General features: G+C 42.7%; 1 protein-coding gene across 2 annotated transcripts in view; it reads right to left on the bottom strand.

The window, feature by feature from the left end:
* TMEFF1 (transmembrane protein with EGF like and two follistatin like domains 1) overlaps nt 1-25,208 on the bottom strand; it is a 118,576-nt gene extending 93,368 nt beyond the window's left edge. Inside the window, exon 1 of one of the 2 annotated variants that reach the window (XM_085220601.1) lies at nt 24,737-25,208. In XM_085220601.1, coding sequence (XP_085076727.1) covers nt 24,737-24,920 — 184 coding nt within the window. In that variant the 5' untranslated portion in view covers nt 24,921-25,208. The remainder of the gene's footprint in view (nt 1-24,736) is intronic. The other variant, XM_085220600.1, reaches the window with a different exon arrangement.
* Between the last annotated feature and the right edge of the window lie 2,319 nt (nt 25,209-27,527).

The raw sequence follows: 27,527 nt of genomic DNA, 5'->3' as shown, positions 1-27,527 counted from the left end.
ATATACCAGATACAACGATTTATAGAAACTGGAACTATATGTTAATTATCTAATAAATAAAAGCTCACTGGACAGCTGTGCCATGTAGTTTCTGCAAAAATATGTTCCCCCTGAAGTAGTTAGTAGACTGGCTATTTATTACATCATGAAATGATAACATTAGAAGGAAGAGTCAGAGAAAACAGATGCTTTACTACCTATATTTGAAAACTAATTTAGTAAACATTTTGGTATTCTTTTTTTTTAATTACCATTTTTTTCCTAAAGAAATCATTTGCATTTCTTCTTAAGCAAACAACACAGTTTTTACACAAGCTCTCTGTGAATACTTGCCACTCACAATTATTCACAATTCTCAATTCACAATTCTCTAGGCCTTGCTTTTTTCCTTACTTACACATACAAATATGTAAAAAAAGAAAGTAATTTTAGTACTTTGCAAAACAACAACAACAAAAAAAATGTAGACAATAACAAATACATCGCACCACAAACACAAAATATTAAAGTATTAAATGTGCTATTTTGAAATATGCCATCATACTTTAATCCAAACCTGTTTGAAAATCTGGTCTCCAGTGCTCCCATCCCCTCCCATAAATGATATTTCAAAATTGAAGATCTGTGATTTTTGTTTCTGGACTGTGAGGAAGAGGTCAATGAACAGCCTGACAGTTTTGCGTAGAGTATGAGAGCATTAAAGCCCTCTTAGAAAAAGCCTTCAAGGGGACACACGTCTGCTCATTCACACTTTTGAGGAGGCAGCGGCACTATTCTATGCCTGGGAAAGTTAAGGTTTAGACTGATGTAAATTTTGACTTTGTACTTTTAAAGAACTGACAGAATGCTCAGAGTATAGGAACAGGCGCTCTGTAGTTTCAGCTAGAAATAGCAGGAAAACTTGCCAAACTCATTGCTAAAATCTTTGCTGAAACTGGTCTTGAAATGTAAAGAAATCTGTTCACCTAACACTACATGCAGAGTCTATTATTTATGGTATACCAAAGGGCAACTGAGAGGCAGGGATCCTGAGCACCTTCAGAATGAAGAGTCCACATCTCCAAGCCAAGGCAACTCCAGTGACGTTTTCCAAAGGGGATCACCATAGTGAGTCAAACCAGTCCGAACCTCGCTCAGTTCTGGAGCAGAAGGAAAGACAGACAAGCCTAAGGAGGGAGCAGTTCAGTATGGCAGTGGTGGACAAACAGCTCCAAAAAATCCTATCTGACCAAACACCATCCCTGTAGAATCAAAATCAATTTCTGCTGACTGCTCAAAGCACTTGTATGTGCTTCATGCAGGGAACCATCAGTAAAAACAGGTCATGTAACCTCATACCACAGCTTTAGCAGGACTAAAAATGGCACTCAGGGTGGCTGAAGCTAACAATGATGGATCCAGGAAAACCCTTTGCTTTTTTATTCATCCTGGACTGAAGACTCTGTTCAGAGAAGGACATGAGTGTCCTTTCTCCTTACTGTTCCTAGCAGTAGGAAATAAAAAGTTGCTTGAAATTCCTGTGTTCTCATGATTGCTGGGACTTGCAGTTAAATATTTAGCACCAAAAAAGAAAAAAGAAAAAAAAAAGTTTTTGATATAGTTTATGAACAATTGTTGGTCTTTTCTCTGTCATGAGAAACAAAATGTAGAAATACAGGAGTATAAAATGAATGCAAAGAGTTCTTGGAAGATGTGAGTTCCTGTGTAGGAAGAAGACAACAGGACGCTTAGCCAATGCAGAGCATGACTGAGCACACAACCATTGGGAAACTGTCCCTGGTGTGGTGCTTGTGATGTCCTTGGACCTGGAACCAGCACAGGGAACTGGGAGAGCTCCACTCACCCAGCTGGAATGAGCTGGGTGCTGTCAGGCAGGTGCACACCACCTGAGAGACAGAGAAGCCTGCTGCTCCCATATTTCTACCCATGTCTGCATTCTCCTACTCCTCAACTTCTGCTCTACTAATAAACTCATTAAGTATAGCAATATAATCAGCATCCAATTTTCCCCAGGGGACGGAGAGAGAGAAGGAAAGGATCCCACATGACAAATGCTCATGCTCTGCTTAATGCACTATAGGTAGGTACTCACATAGCACGGCTGTGGACTTGTTATAACAACATATTGGCAGAACAGAATTAGGTGAAAGGTTCCTCTTTATCTTTTCAGTCTCTAAGCCTGCTATGAAATAATGCAATATCGCTAGGCTAAGGAGAATGCTGTGCATAGGAGGAATCTGGGCAAGGGAAAGGGTATCAAAAGCAAGAGAGCTGAAAAAATAAGAGCACAGATCCACAAGAAGAAGAAACCAACAGAATGCTTAGGAAGTTTCTGATGTCTGAATTGTGTCCACTGTGAAAAACTGGAAATCCTGGCTTGTTTCTCATGCACAGGAGGGCTGCAGAGGACAGTATACCCGACGGATTCAGCTCTGAGCTGCTTCCCAAGGGTTGCAAGACCATTTCTGCCAGAAATATTCTTGCTGAAGAAAATACACTATTCCTGAAGTAGTAAAGCTGTTAACACGCTGTTTCTACAGGAATAACTCTGTTAGCATTAGCAAACTAGCAATACTGGCACTGTTCTAATACTGCTGCAACAGGAGAGCATTTTGTATGGAATGCCTTTACAGGGACGAGGCCATCTAATTTTACAAAACCTGTATACATAACACATACACACTGTGTCCAGAACTAACCCGCTCTATCCAGTCACTTTTGATCAGTCAGATCCTTGCAGCAGTCATAGCAGCTCAATGTAAGAAGCTGAAAGCATAAAACCCCATGTTGACGCTCAGCAGAGCATAGAAGGGGGCAAGTGAAGACTTGCTTCCACTTTCATAACTGTCTGAACCACTCTGCCCTTAATCCCAGCCTGGCAGCTGATTTTCACACAAACCCTTCTTTAACAGTGGTTTTGTGCATTTTCATACATATATATTTCTTTTTACAAGTGCAATTATTAGGGGAAGGATTTTGAGACACTGCTCATACACAGATCATTCCTTGCTCACTGCCTGAGCTCTGTGAGACCTGGCTGCCTTCCTGTAGGAAAGATGTTCTGCACAGAAAGTATGCTCCTACACCTTTCCTGTCATATCTAGCTAACTAACCTCATTTCGCATTGGTAAATATAGCACATAATAATGTGAAGTAATAGCAAAACATATCCCAGCAGAAAGCTATCACTGGGGATTTTTTTAAGGTGTCACACAGGAGACAATGCAGCTCTTTTATTATCTTGAAATCTCCGAGCAGGTTTTTGCCAAACAAATCAAGCCCTAGCCCTCAGTGACTCCTACATCCATCCATCCATTCAAACCCAAACACCGCCCAAATGTCAGAGCACTGAAATCATGTCATGGAACGCCTTTGCATAAAAATCACTGCACGTACAAGATAAGGACAGCAACACAGCATTTGCTTTGTCTTTCTCCTAGTACTGAGCAAGAATTATGGAAGCAAAGTACGACCCAGATGACCTAGTGCTATAACAAAAAAAAACAGACACTCATCACAACATTGTCTTCCTATCCGCTTCCCGAACAGGTCAGCAAAGGTCCCCCAGAACTAGCAGGCCCTGCACTGGGGCAGGAAGGTGCAGACAAGGCAGGAATATTCAATTAGAAGACTTTCCGATTAATCCATTCCTGGCCTGTGCTGTGCCTCGGGCAGCACACCAGTGTACTGTATTTCCCTGGAGGACCAAGGGAGAAACCATGCCTCTCCCTGTATTTAATGCATGGTTTTCAAATACAACTGTAAATATTAGCTTTCACAAAAGGGTCTTGGAAACATTTATTGTAATCCGTTTTTCTCCAAAAACGTTTTCCCCCAAAACCTGTATTCTATTACACCTGTACTACACAACAAGATCTATCGTTTTTACTACGTCACCAAATCAAAGTGATACCAATAACATTTAATTAAGAGAAACACTAAATCTCTGCAAACATCCTGTGAAAATAATAATCCTTTCTGAATTGTGTCTTTCAAAAACAATTTGCATATTTAAACTCTATAATATACTTCTAAATACGTAAATAAACCCCAAGTGTTGGTAATGTAGTGATTTGAAAACTTATATCGGGATATGACATTTCATCACAGTATCTCTTGCAGTTGACAAGATAAAAGTTAATGAAGACCAGTATGTTTACACTAGGCTTAGACAGTGTAAGAATGTAATAATTTAACATTTATCATGTAACAGTAACTTTGTAAAATAAATAAATAAATAAATAAATAAATAAGAGAAGGATATGAATTATTTGTTGAAGTTACAGACACAGAATTAAAACATCATTTGTGCATTTTTCCATAAAAACTACAGGATAAAAACATAAGACTAGGCAACTGTGGAATGATCTCTAAATGAGCTTATAAACCTCTGTAGTATCACCCTCATTCACTCTGTCACGAAGTCTAGGAATAAAGTCAGAGCATGCAGAGAAAAACCTGACAATACAGCTTCATTCTTTTCAACCAGACAACACAACACAATGTTCCAGTGAAAAATCTCAACTAACAATTATTAATCAAATGTCATGAATGAATTAGCTGTGAATTATGAATCTTAGAATCACAGGGGTTGGAAGGGATCTCTGGAGATCATCAGTTCCAACCCCCAGCTAAAGCAGGTTCCCTACGATAGGTCACACAAGTAGGCGTCCAGACGGATCTCCATAGAAGGAGACTCCACAACCTCCCTGGCCGACCTGTTCTTCTTTTATGAAGATTAAACTCAGTTCATTCATGCTCCACATTTTAAATTCCAAAACAGGACAACACCTGTTTTTACCTTTCAGACCTGATCCAGTCATTGTAGATTGGGTCCAGCATCTCACTGATTTCATTTTGCATTTGAAGACATTTCGTTTTCTGAAATAAATTAGAAGGGGATTTCAAAGGTACCAATAAATATTAAGCAAATAACTTAGGCTTGCACCTTTGAAAATCTCATGAATGATAAATCTATGGAATCTACTGTTGTATAAAAATATGATCAAGATAAGAAAGTACACGTCTTTGAGGTTTTGTTGGCTTGGAGTTTTTTTGTTTGTTTTTTATTTTTAAGTATTATTGATCTAATATCCAAATCTGCTAAATCTGAAACAGTATTAAATCCTTTTGAAAGCATCTTTATTTTAACATACCAAAGCAGCTGAGTACTACAGCTCTGGTCTAACAACACAGTTAATAACATAAGTATATGACTTCAGAATTAAGCACGTGCGTATATTCAGGATTAGGGGTTTAATCTGTCAATTTTCCTCATGGTCTGTTAAACAGAGGAGTACAGAAAAAACACACATATATATATTTCTAATTGGAAACCACAATGACTGATGAAACTAATTAAATAAATATATGCTAACAGTGGAAGGATTGTTCTCATTGTTTTTTGTTCTACGGAAGACAGAAAATGGAAGAAAGAAATTAGCTTTTGATTATTTTCCCCCTCTTGCCTTTTAGTTTTTTCAGTGGAGTTTTTCCTCTAGAACGTTCAGTTCATTGCTCTTTCTCTGATGATAATTTCCCCTCACTAACTAGTCTGTCATCTAAATCCAAGACTTGTCCATCTCTCAAGGCCATATCTCCTGTTCCTTTTCCGGCACCTCCTGTGCTGCCCATGCCCCTCTTGCCATCCCACACCACCATGATCCTCTGTCCCCAGACAACCCAGCTCTGCTCTTCAACAGCAATGAAGAACTGCTACTCTCACCCTACGACCTTGTGTTTTTCCCTAAAGTCTAGCAAGACCTCTTTCCTTTCCAAGTCCATGTCTCAAAATCCCCTTTTAGGTATTCCTTCTGTTCTTGCATTTGCCTCTCCCTCTTCCTTTAACTTTTACTTTGAACTCAAGCAATTTCAATCTTCATTGACTTCTGACTGAAGACCTCTCCCTTCTTGCTCCTTTTAGCCTACCTCATCCATTTGACCTAGACTTAGTAATGAACTCTTCCTTCTGATCTTTTAATCTTTGAGTTCCTCTTCTCCATGAATAAGGTTTCTCATTCTACAGAGCTGGCTTTGCCATCCTGCCCCACCTTTTCTGACATCCAGCCAATTACCCTCTATAACTCCTCTTAGATACTAATCTTCACTGGATTCTTCCTACACAGAGAGACAGAAAATTTCATTGCCTCAGAAAGCTTTTGCTTCTCTTACTTTCCGGCTGCTCTCTCTGTTCCTGACTCCACACACCCAACTGTGTACACCTATCTCAGTAAGGTGTACCTACTCAGCAAGGTATCTGCAGTACTATGAAGTTCAGCATGAGATGAAAACTTCACCAAAAACAGGGTGAACAATCTGGCATTTGACCCACTCTGATCTCCTTACTATCAACATCCTCTTCCTGGGCAAATGAGAACACCATTACATCTTATTTTACAGTCCTTGTCCTCACCCGCCTCACTATCTCCTTCAGAAAAGTCACTGTATTTTTCCACACACACACCTTTATATTGCTCTGACTGTGCCCTGTCTTGCATTCACCTTTTTGGCAGCATGCCTTCTTGGCTGAGAGGAAGATTCTTAATGAACTGAAGGTACAGAAAGGGAGCACACAAGTGTAAACACAGGCTACAAAGGGGGAGAACAAAAGCATTGCCTGGGCACTCTGGTACAAAAATGGGAAAGAAAAAACCCAGCTGGAGCTATCAAGGGACATTAAGGTTAGAAAGAAACAATTCTTTGGGAATGCCATGTGCAAGTTGTTCAGGAAAAATGTATCTCTTGATGGATGGGGAAGAGAAAGGCAGCAGGCATCAAAGAAGAGGCTGAAGCACACTGTGTCTCTTTTGTCTTACAGGTCTTCATAGCCTGCTCCCAAATCACAGCAGGTGTCAACACCGTTCAGAAAAAAAAAGGACAGCCAACAGCAGAGCAATAGATTTGAGACTCCTTAGAAAAATCAGGTATGTTCAGCTCCATCTGGCCAGATGGGTCTCACTGGAGGATCTGAGAGGACTGACTGATGTGACGGTGAGGCTGGTGTCAATTACCCATGAAAGGCCAACATTGTTCTATCTTTAGGGAGGTCAGGGAAGAGGACCTGAAGTACAGTCAGTCAGCCATTCTCACCACAGCCCCTGGAAAACATCCTCTCAGAGTCCCTCTTCCAAGACAAGGCTAGTAGAAGCAGTCAGCATTCATTTGAAGGGCAGATCATGCTCATCCCAGCTGACTTTCTTCATGAAGGAAGGGCCTGAAGGGAGAGAGGAGGCAGAGGAATGCTTCATTCAGACCTCTGACATCATCTCTCACAGCAGTCTCTTTTATTAAGCTAAGGAAACACAGGTAGGACAGACAGACTGTTGGAGCTGGGCTGGAAAGGGCAGTAGCAGAGGACACTATGGCTACTGTGTCCTCAACTTCCCTGTAGCCTGGGAAGGCTATTTCCATAAACACAAGGGAAAAAGCTATATGCTTCCAGCCGTGCTGCCAATCAGCCACCTTGCTGAAGTGGAGAGAGCTCACACCGTTCTTAGAAATAGCCTGCTTTGTGCCCTGGGTTTCGTACTCATGAGCCAATCTGGCAGATGTAGATCTTGTAAGTTCAGGTGATGAAGCAGACCCCGAGAGATGCTGGGTTTGAACGGGTTAGGAATCATTAATCATTTCTATTTCTTGTTTGATTAGGTGATTAAAGTCTCCCACTGAGCCTGTTTCCAGAGAGGCTAACCCTGAAAAAAGAAGATTCCTCTGAGATAAAAGATTTATATTATGTTTTGTTTGGAGTTGTTTTGTTTTTGCCATCCAAGGTGAACCTGATTGCTCTTTTTCATTAGCTTGCATGCTTTTCTGATTTAATCCTGCTTTTTTTTTTTTTTCCCCTACAGCTGTGTTGTGCTTTCTTCGCTTGTTTTTGCTCCTCAAAGAAGATACAGTAAATTTAATAGCTCTGTGAGGCTTATGTACTTTGCTATTGTTTTGACTACATTATCACCACCGTTTAATGATAATGTATTCTCAGTATTTTGTTTGCCAAACATGCAACTGTTTTTAACTTGCAATAACTGCATAAGCTCATTAAGTGCTGCTTCCCATTATGTTACCGTATTACTTTACAGGTTTCAAGTTTGTCAGTGAAATAAGAAGTTTAATTGCTCTTTGATTTCAGGAAAGACGGTGCTTAACATCTTGCATTTGATTCCTGCCTAATGTTTTGCTGCTTCAATCTCTGTCTATAAAAGCTTTCTTGCACTTAAATTCCTTTCTTGAAGATAAATTCTGCCATGTGGAATAGCAGAAATAAAAGTAAGTATCTTCAGTGGAGTGTAACATGAAGAACAAAGCAAATTAAAGAAGAAAATGAATCATACACGGTACTTTCATGCTGGCTATGTAAGACTGAAAATGGGAATAAACCTTTTGTGTCTGACGGTCTTCAGTTACACCAAAAGTCTGCAGGAAATTTCTCTAGTAACTTGATCTCATGGACACACCACAGCATTTTCATCTTCAGACAGATCAGATCTTGAATCCACAAAATTTCTGCCCATTATGCAGAATCATAGAATGGCTTGGGTTGGAAAGGACTTCAGGGATCATGAAGTCCAAAGCAGGGACAGAGCTGCCCCCCATCAGCTCAGCTGCCTAGGGCCCCATCCAACCTGGCCTTGAGCACCTCCAGGTATGGGGCACCACAGCTTCTCTGGGCAGCTGTGCCAGTTCCTCACTGCCCACTCAGTGAAAAATTTCCCCAACACCTGACCTAAATCTCCCGAAATCCACTATTTCAAGGCAGTGTTGGAAATCTATAGCCTAACACATGTTTGCAGCCATAACGATTGCAGTGTATTTTTCTAGGTGTGGTGATGGTTTGGAAGACAGCTCGCTGGTACTGATGGGGACTAGTCTGCAGCTCTCCTCCTTATCTCTTCCTGCTCTCCACCTCACGGCACTGTCACTTCTGGTACGCATCACAACAGACACGAAGCCACTAATAACACCAGGAGAAGGTCAATGCAGTTGATAAAGAGTCTAAAGCACGAGACTTACATGGAGCAGCTGAGGGAACTGGGATTCTGTCATCTGGAGAAGAGGAGGCACAGGAGAGACCTCATCGCTCTCTACAACTGCCTGAAAGGAAGTTGCGGTGAGGTACAGGTTGGCCTCTTCTCCCAGGTAACAACAATAGGATGAGACGGAATGGCCTCAAGTTGCACCAGGAAAGGCTCAGGCTGGATATTAGGAAAAACTTATTCCCAGAAAGAGTAGTGAGGCACTAGAATGGGCTTCCCAGGGAGGGGATGGAGTCACCCTCCCTGGAAGTGTTCAGGAGCTGTCTAGATGCAGCACTGTGGGACACAGTTTGTGGGCATGGTGGGGCTGGGTTGGGGGTTGGACTTTGTGATCTTAGAGGTCTTTTCCAAATTTAATGATTTTATTATTGGTGGCCCATTATGTCCTAGTGAGGGGACTTGGCTGACAGTGGGGTTTGCTGAAGGTTGAAGTGGGCTAAAATCTGTGGTAGGATGCACAGCCAGCAGCAGGAGGGTGAAATCATGGGCAGAGGCAATTTTCGGCAGGACAAGGGAAAATGGTTTTAAGTTGAGGGAGGGGAGATTTAGATTGGACATCAGAGGGAAGTTCTTTACAGAGAGAGTGGTGAGGTGCTGGAACAGGCTGCCCAGAGAGGTTGTGGATGCCCTATCCCTGGAGGTGTTCAAGGCCAGGTTGGATGGGGCCCTGGGCAGCCTGGTCTAGCATTGAATGGGGAGGTTGGTGGCTCTGCATGTGGCAGGGGGGTTGGAGATTCATGACTCTTGAGGTCCCTTTCAACCCTGGCCGTTCTGAGATTCTGTGATATCCTAATCTGGACTGTTTTTCACATTTAAAACATAAGAATAATAAAAAACCCATAACTTTCCCTTCCTGTAAAAAAGCTCTGTAAAAGTGCTTTCCGGTGTTACTATTCAGCTGATTTTTTTCTACAAAACAAATAGCATTAATATTTGTTACATCTGTATTATTTTCTTTTCCATAACTATATACATATACTCTTACCTACCCAAGGAGAAAAGGCTGCACACAATGTTTTTGCAGGCTCCTTTGAGAGGAAATTTCAGGAACATTCTCACAAAGATGAGCAAGTGATGAGAAAGCAGTTCTTACCTATTTGAGCAAATGAGTCTGACCACCCAAGGACAATCCAAAGCATTCACATTTCCCAACTTCTGAACAACTTCTTGGGCAAAGGCAGAGTTCTTTAACTTGAATGCCACTTGCAAACTCCTAAACTGAAATAATACATAGAACTGGGACTGCGTGTTTAGTTAACACTGCGTAGCATCTTCCATCCTAATATCCTGTTTTGTTTATAGCACTCAGGCTTGTTGCTTAAATAGAAGATTTCCAGCCATGCTGTTCTTAACAATCAAACCAGAGCACATATTTGTTTTTTTGGGGCTTTTTTTTTTTTAAGCAATTGTATCACTTGTACCATTAAAGGCACTTGAGATTTTCCATGTCCTTACATAGGAGCTGAGGCACAAGCTGGAGTGATGGAGGTAAATTTTCTAAAGCTCAGACCATTGAATCCTCCTATGAAAAAATCCATCCAATCTACCTGAAAATGTAGGCTGCCAAAAGTGGCTGGAATATGCTTGACCCCAAGACTTAACAGAGAGATAGGGATTGCTGGGTCTTTGCTTTCATGTCAGTACATAGCAAAATTATCTGTTTTCATGTGCCTGGTTCACATAGGAGAACTATTTTCAATGGTATCCATTAAGCCATTAATTCAAGTGAGAAGTCTCTGCCAGTACGTAATGATTTTAACCTTTCTCACAGCTATTTAAAAAATCAGCCAGCCATGTGAGATTTCTGAATTTTCCCTACTTGTTGGTAGGGAGAGTCTTTTTTTTCTTTTTTTAAATAAAGGGAAGTTATGATAAGCCATAACAAAAGAGTAAACTAAATACTCCAATAGAAGATTCCAAAATTAATTTTATTTGTTGCAATTCTAATGCCCTTGTGCAATGCTAGACAAGTTACTCAAAACAGACTTTTCAGACATACTCAGCAACTGGGGATTTCTCATTGCCTGACTGGATTTTTCCCCACCCTCAAATAGGATGTAATAACTCACACCAGTGAAAGCTGTTCAGTAGTGCTTTCTTTTTGCTAACATCTAAGTTCATGCCCAAATTTTATTTTATAGAAAATGGCAAGGCAGTTTTCAGTCCACAGGTGACATAAGACATTTCTGAAAGTACATCAAAGTTTACTGATTCTTTTCTTGAAGAGGGAAATTTCTGAACACAGGTTTTAAGAGCAAGATATTCTTATAATAATGTCCGTAAAAATCTATTTTTTCCACTCCATTTTTTAAAATTAAGCTGCTTACTATGTTTTTTAAACAAAATTTGGATTTTCACTGATAAGAGATTGTTAAGCAAATAGTACATCAGATCAAAAAGAGGATCATGCTGAGAATAGGCTTCAGTGCAGAAGCAGCAACCAGAATGACATTGGAGATATTCTCCAGCCACATGGACAACAGACTATCAGCAAAGGCAGTCAGCCTGCATGGCAAGCTCCTTTCTGCAAATAGTACCTCGCTATCTAAAAGCATGGGAAGAAATGCCTATTTGTAAATGAGTTATAGAACTTTACTAGATATAGGAAATGAAACATGGACTTAAAAAAAGAAAAAAGTGAGTTATCTAAAAGAGAAGACTAAAGGATGTTGCAGTATTTGCATTCTGAAAGATTTAATCCCAACACTGATTGTTCTACAGCTTTTCCAAGAAGGAAAGAACAGTACAATTGAAAACTTACTTAGAGGGAATCATACCCCTCGATCTCTATGGTTTCTTCTAGCCTACATAAAATTCAAGAATTTATAAAAATACCTTAAGCAGTTGCTGATTTCAAATGAAACACAAGGTACTTTTTTTTATTTCCCAAATATTATACTGAAGCCAATTACAACAAGAGTATTTTCCACGCAGGAGATTGAAATGTAACTGTTACCAAATTAATACAAAAAACTCAGTTTCCTCTTGTGTTCCGTTTCATTAGAATCCCTTAATGGATCTATAAATTAAAATATTACTGCCGTGTATTCTTGTGATACACATGCCTATGTAAAAATAGCAATGGAATCCTATTCTGTATACAGAGAATGGAAATAAATTAACGCTTGTGTAATATCCATGAAACATAACACTCTGAATAGTACTGGAGAATAATTAGATTTGCATATACTCTCTCTTCCGAACACCCATACACTATACTATTTAGGGATGATTTTGAAAACCATAATTAAACAGTCAGGAAGACCCTGGAAAAGTAGCAGAACCACCAGAACCATAAAAGTCACAGGGAGAAAACAAACAAACAAGCCCTTGGCCGCTCATTTGGGCTACTTAATGAGTTCTGGTAATGCCAGTAAGTTATGGATCGGCAAAGAGCCGAGTCATAAGCTCTGCTGCTCTAAAACTTCAACAACTGCATCACACTTTTAACAAACAAATCACTGTTGACGACTTGTTCAGCTTACCGAAATGCATTTACCTCCCAGAGAGAGACTTGTCAGCTCAATCTATAGTTAATAATTCCTTTCTGCCTGCTCGTTTATCCTTCCCAAAACGCAAGGAGAAATATGATTCCCGAAGCTTCTGCTTAGCCCCTCTGACAGTCTCAAAGGGATTTTCAGGGGCTGGGAATTTATCACTGTGCTACAGTGTGGGATCCTTACTTTGTGCCTCGTTGCCATCAGGATTGCAGGTACAAAGAGGGCCTGGGTGAATGATTGAATGTGACCAACGCTGTGATGGCCAGAATCTGGGACAAAGAAATGCATTCTCTAAAATACAGCCAAGATGCTGCCTCTCCTCCGAATACGTTCATCGATCGCATCAGCTCTTGTCGTGCCACTCATGCAGCACAAAGCAGGTGGAAATTATTCGCTCTTCCCCACTGGGGATTCCCTCAGCAAATGTAACACCGGATTAGCCAGCTCATAAGTTGTCTTCCCAAGGTTCCCAGGGCTGAGGAGCACAGCCCGTGCCAAAATGCACCCGGTGTCAACTCACAGCTCTTAAGGGAGGCTTCCTAATTGCCATAAATTAGCTGCTGTTACTTGCTTTACAGCAGAGAAGCAGGAAAGTGGTTGGTTCTCATTTTGCCCTCAACTGGAAGTAGCAAAGGACACGCAGGTTTTGTCAGCATCCTCCAGTGCTTGGAGAGGAGCCCCTTATTCCTGCAAATCCAGCAGTCAGCCCGCAGAGAGGGGGGGCACATGACCAGGATCACAGATGCACAACTGTATCTGTTCTGAATCATCTCACTTCTAAGGCACTGACGGACCCCGTGCTGCAGCCATTCTGAATCTAACCCACGTCTTCTGCTCGAACGTGGGGCCACGGGCATCCTCAGCCCTCTTCAACAACATTGTGACCCTCTGAAACAACAGAAAGATACTTAATAAATACAGCCAGGGGAAACCCCTGTATGTAAATAGCCACATGACTAAATTCTGCCCTTCATCTCACACCCATACAACTGAGAGGAAAAAAAAGGCCAATTTCAGCCTCAAGGTAAACAACTGGTGATGGAAGTAGAGCTGCTATTTACACCAAGGTTGAGCCTGATGCACTGGAGCTACGTAAACACAACTCAGCACAGTATCAGAAGATATTCTGACAGGCTCTGCAAAATTTTAAGGTAAAACTGTCTCTCTGCCTAGGAGAAATACAGGCATTCAAGTCTATCCCTTTGCTATAGATTTTGCTACAGCTCCTGTAAAAGTCTATGGAATATCATCAAGTGTCTCTGCAGTCTTAACCAGTACAGCCATAAGGAACTAGTACTTGCAGGCTCCTCCTGGTTACTCTATCAGATAAATCTGTTTGTTTGTCGTTTTATACATAGATAAATCATTATTATAATCTAGTAGCCCCTCCTTGATATTAAGCAGTGATTAACACTCAAAAAATGCCTTAAGTAGGGGGTTTTACTCCTCTGGTTACATGGTCGAACAGTCAGATCCTTTCCACTTATCTTTATAGTAATATTTCTCCAGGCAACATTTAAAAACAAATAAACTAAACTAAACGTATAAATAATAAGTGAAAGAATTTGGGCAGTATGTTGACATGATAAACAGGAACACTCAACACTTCACTAGCTGTTTACCAAACTATCAAGAAAAACAGAAACCATATAAGAAACAAAATCGGAGGACAGTATGGCATCACAGTTTCCTACCTCTTTGACTGCGTTCAGAAATAAAGGACATTACTCACAAAGGACTCAGAAGAGCAGTTTAAGGCAGCTTTCTGTAACAGAAGAACCACGTTGCAACCTACTTCTTTCATGTGGTTTTCTGAAGTAGAAGAGAGAGACTTTCTAGACTGCTTATTTCAGCTACCAGCTCTTACAGAAGTCCCTTTGCTGCCTCAAGCTTCAGGTGGGATCCATTGCCAGGTCTCCACCTGTGTCAAGCCTCACAGCTGCCAGGCTCGGTCCTAATGCCCATGCACATCATCACCTCCCAGGAAGCCTAACCTGTGCCTGATCCTTAGAATTCAAAAATAGAAACAGACGTGGAAACTGAGCACAGGAGCCACCTTTTCTTAGTCTTCTCTATCTGGACTTCCCATGAAATGCCTGAGAAAAGTCAGAGCGATTTTGGTTGTAAGGATGGCGTTATGCTGAACTCTTTCACCCTGAGTTACTGAAAGGGACTAAGGAAACTTTTTCAGGATTTTAATAGAAATAAATATTTATTCCGTAAAGTAGCACTGGTCCCTTTTACGTAATCTTATTTAGATTAATCCAAGTCCACTGTATTATGACTGTAAATAGCATATAAATATATGCTACCAATAAATAATAAGTAATGGGTAATCTGTGACTCAACAGACTGTATATTTGGGGGAAAAAAATTGTGAAGAAGGTAAAATAACTTCACACTTGTACATTAACTCGTATTTCCAGGTTTTGATACCAAACAATTTCATCATTATGTTTATATAATTTGGGTTTGTTTTGTTTTGTTTTTTGTTTTTTTGTTTTTTTTTGAAATACACTGCTTTTGATTAGGTTTATCCAGTGTTTAACAAAGCATTATATTCATCTCTTTTGTCTTCTGTACGTCAGCCCTTTTATTACAGTATAGTATCTTTTTGTTTTAATGCCGCTCTGTTGCGGATTGCCAGCTCATTAATTTTTCTGCTATAACACCCAAATCCCTTTCCTGATCAGTGTGCTGGATGATTGATTCCTTGCTCCCAGACTAATTTTTTACGTTGGACTGCATTTACCATCTGGTAGATAAATCACCCAAAACGCTCAAATTCTGAGCCTGGTTCCACAGTTCCTCTTTGTTTGCTCAGTCAGCAGCGTGAATATCACTTGCAAATGTGGAGGTTGTGTTCTCTCACCTGGGTAACTCTTCTACATTACAGACAGGGGTTTAACAAAGAGCACCGAGATAATTATATACCTCTTCTCACTTAACAAGAACAAACAAAAATAAGGCAGCTGTTCTCCATATTTTCTAGCCAAAATTTCAGTTTCATACCTATGACAACTGCAAGATTCTGATGTGAGAAAGACTATTTGTTACAGCTCAGAACTGACTGCACATTTCAATCATATATGCATATTTCCACAAAAGCATTCCATGTAGACATACAAACAAAGGGACATCCTTTGCAGATAGCCATGGGAGAAATACAATTAAACATCCTTCCCGATCCACCTTTTGTACAAGAAAAAAAAAAATTCTCTAATCTTAACTTGAGCCTGTCTATTTTATTTTCACTTTTATAACCCTGAAATTCCAGTCAAGACAGGAAAAAGGGACTCTGCCTTACAGAATTATCTAGGTAAAACTATGTGAGAAATGGAGGATGAAGGAAAATCTATCCTAAAACACCATGTTTTAAGAAGGTGACAGCTCATCTGCCCACCGCTGCACCTGGTATTATTGCTCAGGGGGACCCCATTGGCTTTTCTAAGGATGTTTTGTTGCTCCCCTCTGCCCTGGAGAACCCACCTGGCACAATGAACTGACCTCTGCCTCTCCCACAGGGATGAGAGAGAGGCAGCACACAACCAGAGTCAATGCTAATTAGCAAAATGTAAAGATTTAATTAGATCAGCGCTTCCCTGAGTTTTAAAGCAACAAAATAGTAACTACATACCAATTTTTATCAATCTATCTATGGAAATGCCTGTTGAAAATGCTGTTTGAGATGTCTTCATCAACCAGCTACTGACTTTACATCTTGGCCCTGAGACTTATGGACACTTTAATGATTAAAACTTTTATTTCCAAAAGCTTTCCCACATTTTGTATGCCTAATCTTTTTTTTTTTTTTTCTGCATATGCACTGACACATTTGGCTAGCCCAGACCTCAAGCTTTTATGCTGCAGTTGGGAAGGTACTTGTTTGTACTAACATTTTAGAGAAAATTCAGCAACGTTTGCAAATGATGCTTATCTAATCATTCATTCTTGGTAGTTATGTGTGAAACTGTACGTGCAACCATGGAGAGCAAGTCAAACTCCCGTGAAGTACACCAAACACCTCCCTGTGCTTCAGGTTTTAGTAGTGGGGCACTTTCTCACCTGCTGCTGAAAGGGGTTTTTGGGTTTTCTACAGTCATATGTGAGTAGATGTGACAGCAAAACCTCACTGTGGGCCAGGTGCTCCTTCTCACATCATTAGATGCCATGTCATAGGAATTCAAGCAGTCTGAGGCAGGTTTTTTCATCTGCAATAGGCTGCTGAAACAGGGCCGAAATGTGCCAGTCTGGGAAATAAGCAGGGCTGGGCCCGGGGTGAGGCAATCAGAGTTCTGAAGGTTAAGCGTTTCATCCCAAACACACCATAGCACTCAAGGGCAGATTAACCGGAGCCAGCCGCCTCCATCTGCTCTGACACCGGTCCCATGTGGCTGGGTGAAGCGGAGGAGGCCCCGAGGCCTTGCCTGGAGGAGCTCAGCTGCCACCCGCCAGCAGGTCGAGCGCTGAGAAGGGGCAGCCCACCGCAGCCTCACGCTGTGCCTCCGGAGCAGACTGCAGAAGCCATCTCACAGCCTGAATGTCCTTACGCTGTCTTGCCAAGCACTCCTTTTTAAGATGTTGATGCGTGCAGCAAGGTCCCAGCCTGGCAGAAGTTGGCTGTTGTAGCTAAGGAAAGGATAATTTCCCTTCAGAAAACTTACTGACAGTTCTGTCTTGTTCTTGATTTTCTCCTCTTTCATTTCACATGTTTTCCTGCTGGTCTTAATTAACGCTATTTCTGAGGCGTGGATGAGGATCCTGCCAGCTTGAACACTGTTATATAAAGTGACTGTTTCAAGACTGTAATTGCAACTAAATTTATTTTTATAATACTAAGTCAAAAGAGAGGCATTACGGGGATTTAATTTTATTTTGAACCTGATCCTTTAAACACTGTTGCTGTAACACATAATCTATTACCAGAAAAGACTCGTCTTTTCAGTCCTTAGAAATTGTTGCCTATAATTAGAAATGAAATTATCCTAAAATAAATCCTGATTTGCTAGTTAAACACCACCTCCTCACAAAACCACACTGTGACTAGTAAGGCAGTTGCAGAGCAACTTAAAAAAAAAAAAAATGGAGCCTTGGAATTGGTTTAATAATAACTTTGTATCTAGAACAGAGGCATGCACCTCTGCAAAACCCATGCAAACCCCTGCTCAGTGTCCCAGCCCTACCCAGTTGGGCCTGGGGACATAACGGGCTCAGAAAGAATTCCTCTGGTCACCTTGCTGGGTACTCAATGAGCTTTGCAGGCATCATGCCCCAGCTTCACATAAAACAAATGTTCCATGGTAAGAATCTTAGAGGAGACACAGATCTGACCCTTTCTTTTCATAAATAAATACACGCACTGAAGAACATATGACCTGTGATTCCCAAACAAATAACTAATTGTGTTACTAGGTATCTACCTAATAATGAAAGATTAAAGAATTCTGCCCTCAGATCCTCTTGAAGCCAACTGTGAAGTAAATTGGAACTAAAGATATGTTGTAGTTGTTCATCAAGACAAAGAAGCAGATAATGAGGTTCTTCAGGTAATTTTAATTTCATCAGATCACATTTTGATTGCTGAACTTACCCCTAAACAATTTTTTCTGTATCTTTTTATCCTTTCTGGAGGAAAAATATTACAAAAAGGAGAAACATTTTATCAAGAAATGGCTTCAAATAATAAAATTTACTGTGGTTTTCTTTCGTACTATATGCTTTTCTCTACACTCTAACAATCTACAGAATACAACTCCACACTCATGCTTTTCCTTTTTTTCTTCCCATGTTTTTCCTGTATTTCTAAAAATTCAAGATGATCTAAGAATAAATTACAGCCATTAGAAGAGAGAATTATTTAGTCTATAGCTGATTATTTATTTATTTTTAATTGTTATTATCTAAAGCTATTCTTGTGATAGAATTATTTTTATTTATTTATTTATTTTTAAAAGAATAACAAACAGAATTTCCTTGGCCTTTAGCTCTATTAGATATCGCAGATAGCTTACAAAAAGACAGGCTTATTCCTCAAAAACATAACATATCCTCTATCACCACTTTTGTTCCACAGCATCTGTAGGGTCTTACCAGAAAGGATAAGCTGTCATCTCTACAGTCAGAAAAATAGATCCTTTTTCAACGTCCCTGGTGCTCATCATTTTTTCTTCCCAAAAAGTTACATCTATAGTTAATTTGGAAATTACTTCTCCTATATCCTATATGGACACATGCCAAAATCTGGTTATAGGATGGAAAAGTCACAAGCACTTTCAGCTTGCTGATCAGTGATGGAACACGATCATCTCTTTACAGGAAAAAGGAAAATCCAGCCTCCTGTCAATATCTGTGCTATTCTCTGCCTTTCTCCTTCTTCACTCAAAGACCCTGACCACAGATTTTCCTTTTTCCAAATCCAAGTAAATATTAACTTTTCCCTTTATCCAGTGCACTGTCAATTCTAGAAAAAAAAACCAACCATCAGACTCTAAGTACAAATGCTTATCCTTACATCAACAGCAATAAAAGTGCCTGACAGCTCTTAATAAAGATGGTTCTTGTTTTCCCTGTAACAGGAGTTATCAGGAAGGTCTCGGTACAGAAGGAAGGTTCTCTTGGCAACATTTTTCATGACAAATATTGCTGCTCTTTTCTCCATTTCAAGAAACAGTAAAGAAATTGGATCCCATCCAGTCTCTTCAGTCAAGCTTCACTTACTCCATAGCAGCCTCAGTTCCCACTAGTGACAATGATGGAGTGACACCTGTTATGAGATGATTTTCTGTTATTCTGACACTTTCAATTCCACTTTAATTACCTTTTCACTCTTAATTCAGCATAAGAATCTGCATCGCAAGGACATTCCATGGCTAAATAATTACACTATAGGGAAAGAAATACGTGCATGGTGTTCTCTGAGTATTAATTTCTCTTTTTAATCGTTCTCACTTTTTTCTTATAGCTGATTTGTATTCATGCCTTATGATAGTTTCTCAAAGTGATATGTAACCTGACTGAGTCTAGATCATTTACTTCAGAAGTTCAATTGGCACAAACACATATCACAGTTTACTTGGCTTGACTGTTGTAATTCATCTGCAGGAACATAAGTCATAGTCTCAGATAAAATAACCAATTATTCAAGTCCCATATACCATTTCAGATCAGGTTTGTCTATGCAAACAAACAAACAAACAAGACATGTATTACTTAGAACAGCTAGGCTAATTTACCTGAACTTGCATCCCCAAACCATCCCCTGCTTTTCCATTCTTGCCAATCTGACTTCACACTATTAACACAAATTGATTTGGTCTTGTATAACGTAGAATGACGCACTAGAACCAAAAACCCCACTTAGTTAATCTTTACAACAATCAAAGAAAAAAATAAATAAATAAATAAGGCACAGAGTATGCCTGTTCCAGCAGTTAAGCACAGATAAAAGCCAGGCTTGAGGCTACATCAGATTCTGGCTGACAGAGTCACGCAGAGCTCAGGCACAAACAAGGGCGAGCTCTGGCAACAGAGAGCGTCTGAGTGTTTATGTCATCCCACATTGCTTTCATGTGGACCAGGTGGACTGGGCACAGCTTTATGTTCTTCCCTTGCACAGTAGGGACAGAATGGATCCAAGCTTCGGATAGTGCAGAAGCCTAGACTGATAAAGAGTGTATACACAACTCATTTTGGCCAACCCACTCTTCAGCTCAGCTTTTCACTTTGCAGAGTAGATGTTATCAATGTGAATAGCTTTAGACTCCTGCCTATCCTAAAGAAAAAGGTGAAGTACTCAACTGCAACAGCTCATACATAATAGATAACACATCAGAAAATAGTGATATTTTATCCTGGTTTGAACTCAAAAACTGCAATTAGCCAATAAATGTAGACAGTGTTTTTGAAAGAGAGCCTATCCTGGATGTATCCTAGATGCTTCTGAGATTGAAAACCTTGCAAAGGCAACTGAGTAGTCACAAGCACCGAGTTTGTGCCTCAAACATTGTGCTCCTAACTCTAACAGATCCTTGTTTACTAAGTTTTTGGCACTTACTTTTTAAGCTTCTCAGTGTCTCATCCTGTTAACTATCAAACAGTTTTGGAAGGAAGGAGACATAGCAAAGGCAAGGGCCACGCTCAAGGAGAGAGCAAAGCAACATATTTCAAGCATTGCTACTTTGGTTTGGCTTCAGTGACCTTTGTTTTTACCACTTCCTACAATCCCCACAAGTTATTAAGCACTGAACAAGACAGCAGCCCTAGCAGTCCACACACAAACTACAGATGATGTGTTATTCTTCACTGCTGGTCCTTGATTACTGCAGGTAATTTAAAAAATACATTATTATTATTATTATATAACGTATTGAAAAAATACGTTACGTGCACCACATCAAAGTAGTAAAGAGATGACTTGTGCAGATCATTTTTTTCTTAATACGTTTATGCTGTGCCACTTCTGCTGACACAGCAATGATAATCTTGGGGATCCTTGCTATGGTGCCTGGAGAACAGACTTGATACCATCTAACAAAATAATGGAAATAAAGAGTGCCTAATTGAACAACCTCTGCTGCATGACAAGGATATGGGGAAACAACAATATCAGCAGGAGAGAACAAGGACAAAGACTTTCAAATTCTGAATGACGGCAGATTCATCAGTGCTAGAAAGCAAACAAGAGGAGAGGACCAAACAAAAAAGAGATCTTTTTTTATCTATGTTACTACACGCATCTCTAGCAACAGTGACAGAAGACATATTTTAAATGCACTGCTCCCTTGTTGAGTTTGTGCAAAAATCAACAATTAGTGTAATTTCTCTCCTTTGTTGTTATACTACTTGGAGTTATTATCATGTTCTGGGGATGTTCCTGCCTTATCTGCATGAGACTGCCATCTCCTGTTGCTCTTCCTGCTCACCTTCTGTGCCCTTCCCAAATCTTCTATCTCTAAAGCTCTGCTCACACAAGGAGCAAGCACGCAAGCACAAACACATTTTGAAAATGTACATAAACGTGGCTAATTCTTGTTATCCCTTGTGAGATGTTCCCATTCTCAGCTTTCTATCTTTTCTCATGCAGCTTCCTCACTCTCTCCTTCTCATGTACAGGTCAACCGACACTTTCCGCTCCCATCCCTTCTCAGGGCCCTCTTGTTGCTCAGCATCACGACACTTTCAATCCACTTCTGATGTCTACTCTTCCTTTCTCATCCTATCATAATGCATGAATTTTGCTTGTGCTTGCTGTACTCCTGATGTTTCACCAGTTGATGTTCCCTGCTTCACCGCTCTCTTTTGTCCATTTTCACATTCTCTGTCTAATTTACTCTGTGAATTATTCCAGGGTAGAAACCATTTTTCTAAAGCATACTGAAACTTAAGGTAATGTGTATGTGATAAAGGATTGCTCCCCTATAGCTTTCTCTGCTGTTCTGTCTAAAAATTTATAAGCTTTTTGACAGCTTATAGTTCTATGCTCAATAAACAGCGCATCATACTCTTCACTATCACCCTACACACAGGATGGATACTTTCCTTTGTCCAGCTCCCCCCCTTCCTCTCTCTAATCAGCATTTTCCATCTACTTCCATCTTCAAGCTATTTCAGAGACATTATGATTGTTCCAAAGAAAGACTTTAATGCTCCTCAGAAGGGTAATCCTGTGGAAGACCACGTGTCCTTTACTTTTCCTTGGCCTTATCCAGTCCTCAATAAGCTATTTTGAAACAATTTTATCTTTGCAGACATTGCTCAAAGAGACTTTAAGAAACCAAGGGCAGCATATGGCCTATAAGACTCATAGGAGGTGTGTGAAATCATCCCAACAAGCATATATGATCACATAAAGGAAGGAGCAGCTGAAGTACTTGCCAACAGAGATATATTGCTGCTAACTGGAATCCCGAGTGCTCAAATTTAAAGCAAATCTTACTGCAATGCACTGAATTTGGGCAGTTGCTATAAAATGAACCCCTGTGGCTGCAACACACCTCACACGGGGGATCCATCCAGACTGAAACTGAAGAGTGTAGCGTGGAGATTCCCAAATGCATCTTATAAACTAAATCTATCTTATACATCCTTTCCCAGTCCCTATTAAGAACAAGACTGACAGACTACCAGAGCAGATAAGCAGCTATCACACCATCCTGCTTACAGCCATTGAGTACCAGAAGCGCTGCACAAGATGACTACAAGTAAAGCTGGCAATAAGATAACACCTCTAAAACATCAACCCTAACATTTGGTGCCCGTTCTCTTTTACAGAAACAAAACAAAACAAAACCTACATCCCACCAACTTCTGTTTCATCCAGCATTCTAATTAAAATCAAGTTATTTCAGTTTTCTCACTTAGCGAAGTAGGGACCGACAGATAAACAAATGCACAGAAGTCCACATCACATCACCAATTAATGGCAGCAATGTCCTAATTCTCTGTTTCTTGCTCTAAATGCTTGATTATATGATCCTCCCTTGGCCAGTGATGATGCCATTATATCATAATTTAACAAAAGATGGAACTGCAATGCCTGGGCAGAAGGGAGAGAAACAAGGCTAGAAAAGCCATCTGAATTTTTATGTTATCTGCCTATGCTGTCCACCTTGCAGTGCTCTTTTGCTACAGCAAACTCTTTCTTTAGCAACATGCTCCAGAGGAATTAAGGAGAGGACTTCAGCATTTCCTAACAATTTAACAGAAAAAAAAGGTAGCTACATAACCGAGTGGTGAGGAAGTGCTACAGCCTCAGGGACCAACACAAAAAGTTTAAGAAACTGCTCCAGGGCATTCGGTCAACCTGATACAAGCATCAACATGACAAAGTAATAGTCAAGGTCTGGATTCTGCTTCTCTGAGCACGGGAAGTAATTATGTGAGTCCCAACTTTTGAAGAAAAAGCTGTCACAGAGTTCTAAATTCGTTGCTCTGTGCAAATAGCAAGCGGTGCAAGGCAGTCCACTGAGAACTGCTGATGCTCCACGTGTACATACAGGGAAGTCATCTCTGGCAGGGAGGGACCTACCAGGTAAAACTTAATGAAGCGATACTGGGATAAGCAAAGGGAAAACCTGCCCCAGACATCACATGTTGATATCAGGCTCTTTAAAATCAATGTGGAAAACCGAAACATCGCAATCACGTGTGAACCAATTACCACACAGCAGAACCCGACTATTGCTGCCTTTTTAAGCAGAATTTTTCTTCCACGTTTTTACAGTGACACCGCAACCGGTGCCTGCCATACGTGTTGTAGATGGCACGTATATCTGCTTCTGCCTTTTTGTACTTGATGGTGTCAGCCTGGATGCCCTCTTCCAGCAGTGTTTCCTGAACAGCAGTCTCCGCACATCCCACATTGTCTTAGAAACTTCCTCCGATGTTTCTGATATTTCACACTCGCCCTCGCTGATTTGTGCCCCTGCTCTGCTCCAAAGTCCCACACGTCTCTGACGGCTGAGCCGCTAATGCCGGCGACACATTGACCTATTAACCCCTCCTAAAGAACGACCACAGTATTTCTGCAAACACAATACAAAAGTCGGGCAGCCGCGCCGCGACGGCGTTGCGGTACAACGCGCGGACGACCAACCCGGATGAATTCGGACCAAATAAGCACACCGAGTGCGGGCGGCGGTGCGGTTTGTTCCCCACTTTGTCACGGTTGCGGTCCTTTGCCTCGAAGACGGAGCTCCCCGTGCCTGGGCTCAGTTCTGCGCCCGCTGCACACAATGGGGCGGGCGGCACGAAGCCGTTCATCGCCTCGGAGAAGGCACGGAGCGGCGCTTCGGCCCTTTGTGGGGAGCGGCGCTTGGGAGGGGGGGAAAGAGAACGACCTGCCCTCACCAGGAGGGGCTGGAGGGGAGAAACGAGCCCTGCTAGCGAAACGGAAACTTCATGCGGTATTTACTTTGCCCCGCTTTACAAACGCCATATCCCTCCCGATGCACGACAACGCGCTGCTGTCACGCCAAACCAACGCGCTGAAACCGCGCCGCGCCAGCATCTCCCCATCTGTCTATCTGTCTGTCCATCTATCTCCCCACGCACGGAGCCAACCCCATCCCAGCGGCGCTCGGCCGCCCGTCCCTCGCCCCGCGCAGCGCCCAGCGGAGCCCCCGGGGCAGCGGCTCCCCTTTGTTTTCCTCCGCGCCGCTCCGCTCCCCCACGTGCACGCGTGGGCAGGGCGGCGCGGTGCTTTACCTGAGCAGTTGCCGCCTTTCCCTTTGCCGCCGCCCTGGCACTCGCCGGCGGGCAGCGGGTGGGAGGCGCGGGCGGCGGGCAGCGCCGAGAGGGCGAGCAGCAGCAGGGCCGAAGCGCAGCACAGCCCCCGCGGGGGTCCCGCTCGCGGCGGCGGCCGGGCGGCGGCCGGGCTCTCCGCCACCATGGCGAGGGGCGGCGGGGGAGCGGCGGGATGGCGGCGGCAGGGCCCGCAGCCTCAAGCGGAGCCCGCGGCGCCGCCCGGGCGGGACCGTCCTTTCTCCGCCGCGCCGGAGCGCACCTTCAGCATCCCCGCGGGGAGCCGCCGCCGCCGGGCAGGGCCGGGCAGGGCCGGGCAGGGCGCTGCGGGACGCGGGAGAGGTACCCCGGCCGCGCTCCTTTGTGCGCGGCGCCCGCCGCTCCGCCTGCAACAAAGGGAGCGGAGCCCGGCGGTGCGCTGCCGCCGCCGCGCAGGGGGAGGAGGAGGAGGAGGAGGAGGAGGAGGAGAAGAAGAGGGGGGGGAGGGGGAGGAAGGAGCGGGTGGCACACGTGACGGCAGCCCCCTCCCCCGGCCGAGGGGAGCGAGGGGCTGCGCGGGAGGCGGGGGGAGGACGGCTGCTGTCCCACCGCGGGGAGCGGCCGGAGCGCTTCGCTGCGAGCCGTGGGGCAACGACGGGGTGCGGAGCCCCGCTCGCTTGGCGGGGGCGTTCCTGCAAAGCCGATGGCTTGGAGTCGGGGCAGGGACTCTTAATCCAGAGCTTTTAACCTCCTGCGTTGTTTTTTTTTTCCCGGTCACCTGCGCTCGGATGCTCGGCGGTCGGCAGCGCAGGACGGGTATCCCAAGAGCCGGCTCAGCGCCTTGCTGAAAGTTGGGGGTGAACTGACAGCGCCGTCACCATTTTTACATAGGGAAAGCGCAGACAGTATCTGTGCCTTCAACATGATGTGGTTTTTTTTTCGCTGTCACTTATATTGTATGCAAGTTTTTTAGCCCTCTGTGCAAACCGTCCCTTTGAGGCAGAGAGCTGCCCGTTTCTCTCTGTTGCTGCTGCTGCTGCACGCCGCCTTCTTGCCCCAAGACCTGTGTGGTGGGACCTAAGAGCAGTCTGCCATCAGAGCAGCCCCAAGTAAGGTCACAAACACAGCCACGGGTGCAAGGAAGTCAGGCTGTTGTCTTTTAAAATGTGATGATGATCTGCGTCCTGGACCACTAAGACTGAAAGAGAGGTTTCCTTCTAGCATACACAGAGCTCAGTGCCGACTGCCTCTGCCATGTAAACGTTTTTCTGTAATTATTCGCTCCCTTTGTTCGCTTTGATGCCAGTTGTCAGCAAACCCCCGCTCCTCAGTGAGGTGCAGCACGTTAACCTGCTCTGCTGGCACCAGGCGCCGTGCGAGGTTAGTTAAAGCTTGCTCAGATGTCTGCGTGCTGCAATCTGCTCTGCTAAGTGGGCAAACCCCTTGGATCATTAGGCTGTGGGGCTGGCACAGAACTCGTGTTTTGAGGCTAGCACTTTTTTCTACTGCTATCATAGAATCATAGAATCGTAGAATCATAGAATCATAGAATCATAGAATGGCCTGGGTTGAAAAGGACTACAATGATCATTGAGTTTCAACCCCCTGCTATGTGCAGGGTCACCGACCACCAGACCAGGCTGCCCAGAGCCACATCCAGCCTGGTCTTGAATGCCTCCAGGGATGGGGCATCCACAACCTCCTTGGGCAACCTGTTCCAGTGTGTCACCACCTGTGTGTAAAAAACTTCTTCCTAATATCTAACCTAAACCTCCCCTGTCTCAGTTTAAAACCATTCCCCCTTGTTCTATCACTATTCCTGGTCTCCTTCTATAGTTCTGTGACCGAGAGTTTGAATACAGTTTGAATTCAGCTTTCTTCCACACACAGCTGACATGAAATATAACATTTTTTTCACAGATTATTGCAATGAATGAAGTCTCTGCAATGTCTCCTCAGATTACTTTTTCTACATACGGGTAGTATGCTTTGTATATGCCCAAATCATAGCAATGTTCTGGGATCACGCTGTGAGCAACTAATACAGGCAACTACTTCTCCTTGTCTGTCATTCACAGTCTGTAATAAAAATGCTTTTTATAAATGCTTAAGTGCACGACCTTATTTTTTCCATTATTGAATTTCATCTCATTTTTTGTCCTTCCAGTTCCCAACATGATGTAGTCACTAGAAGGCTGAGCCCAGAGAGTGGTGATGAATGGAGTTTGTTAGATCTAGCTGGTGACTGAACACAAGTGGTGTTCCCCAGGAATCGGTACTGGGGCCTGTTGTGTTTAATATCTTTATTAATAACCAGAGACAAAGGGATTGGGTGCACCCTCAGTAATGGAGATGACACCAAGCTGGGAGGAAGTGTTGACCTGCCTGAGGGTAGGAAGATCCTACAGAGGGATGTGGACAGGCTGGATTGCTGGGCCGATGGCATCCTAGCTTGTGTCAGAAACAGTGCAGCTGGCAGGAGCAGGGAGATGATATCTCTCTGTACTTAACTCCAGTGAAGCCATGCCTCAGTACTATGTTCAGTTTTGGGCCTCTCAATACAAGAAAGACATGGAGGCCATGGGAGTGTGTTCTGAGATGAGCAATGAAGCTGTGAGGAGTCTGGAGCAAAGTCTTATGGGGAGCAGCTGGAAGAACTGGTATTGATCAGTCTGGAGAAGAGGAGGCTTAGGGGAGACCTTATAGCTCTCTACAGTCACCTGAAAGGAGGTGGTAGCAAGACAAGGTTGGCCTCTTCTTCCAGGTGGCAGTGATA

This window comes from Meleagris gallopavo, chromosome 3, assembly GCF_905368555.1.
Source record: "Meleagris gallopavo chromosome 3, MGAL_WU_HG_1.1, whole genome shotgun sequence".
Taxonomy (NCBI): Eukaryota; Metazoa; Chordata; class Aves; order Galliformes; family Phasianidae; genus Meleagris; species Meleagris gallopavo.
The sequence above is the reverse complement of the archived record's forward strand: the minus strand, read 5'-3'. Positions and strand labels throughout refer to the sequence as shown.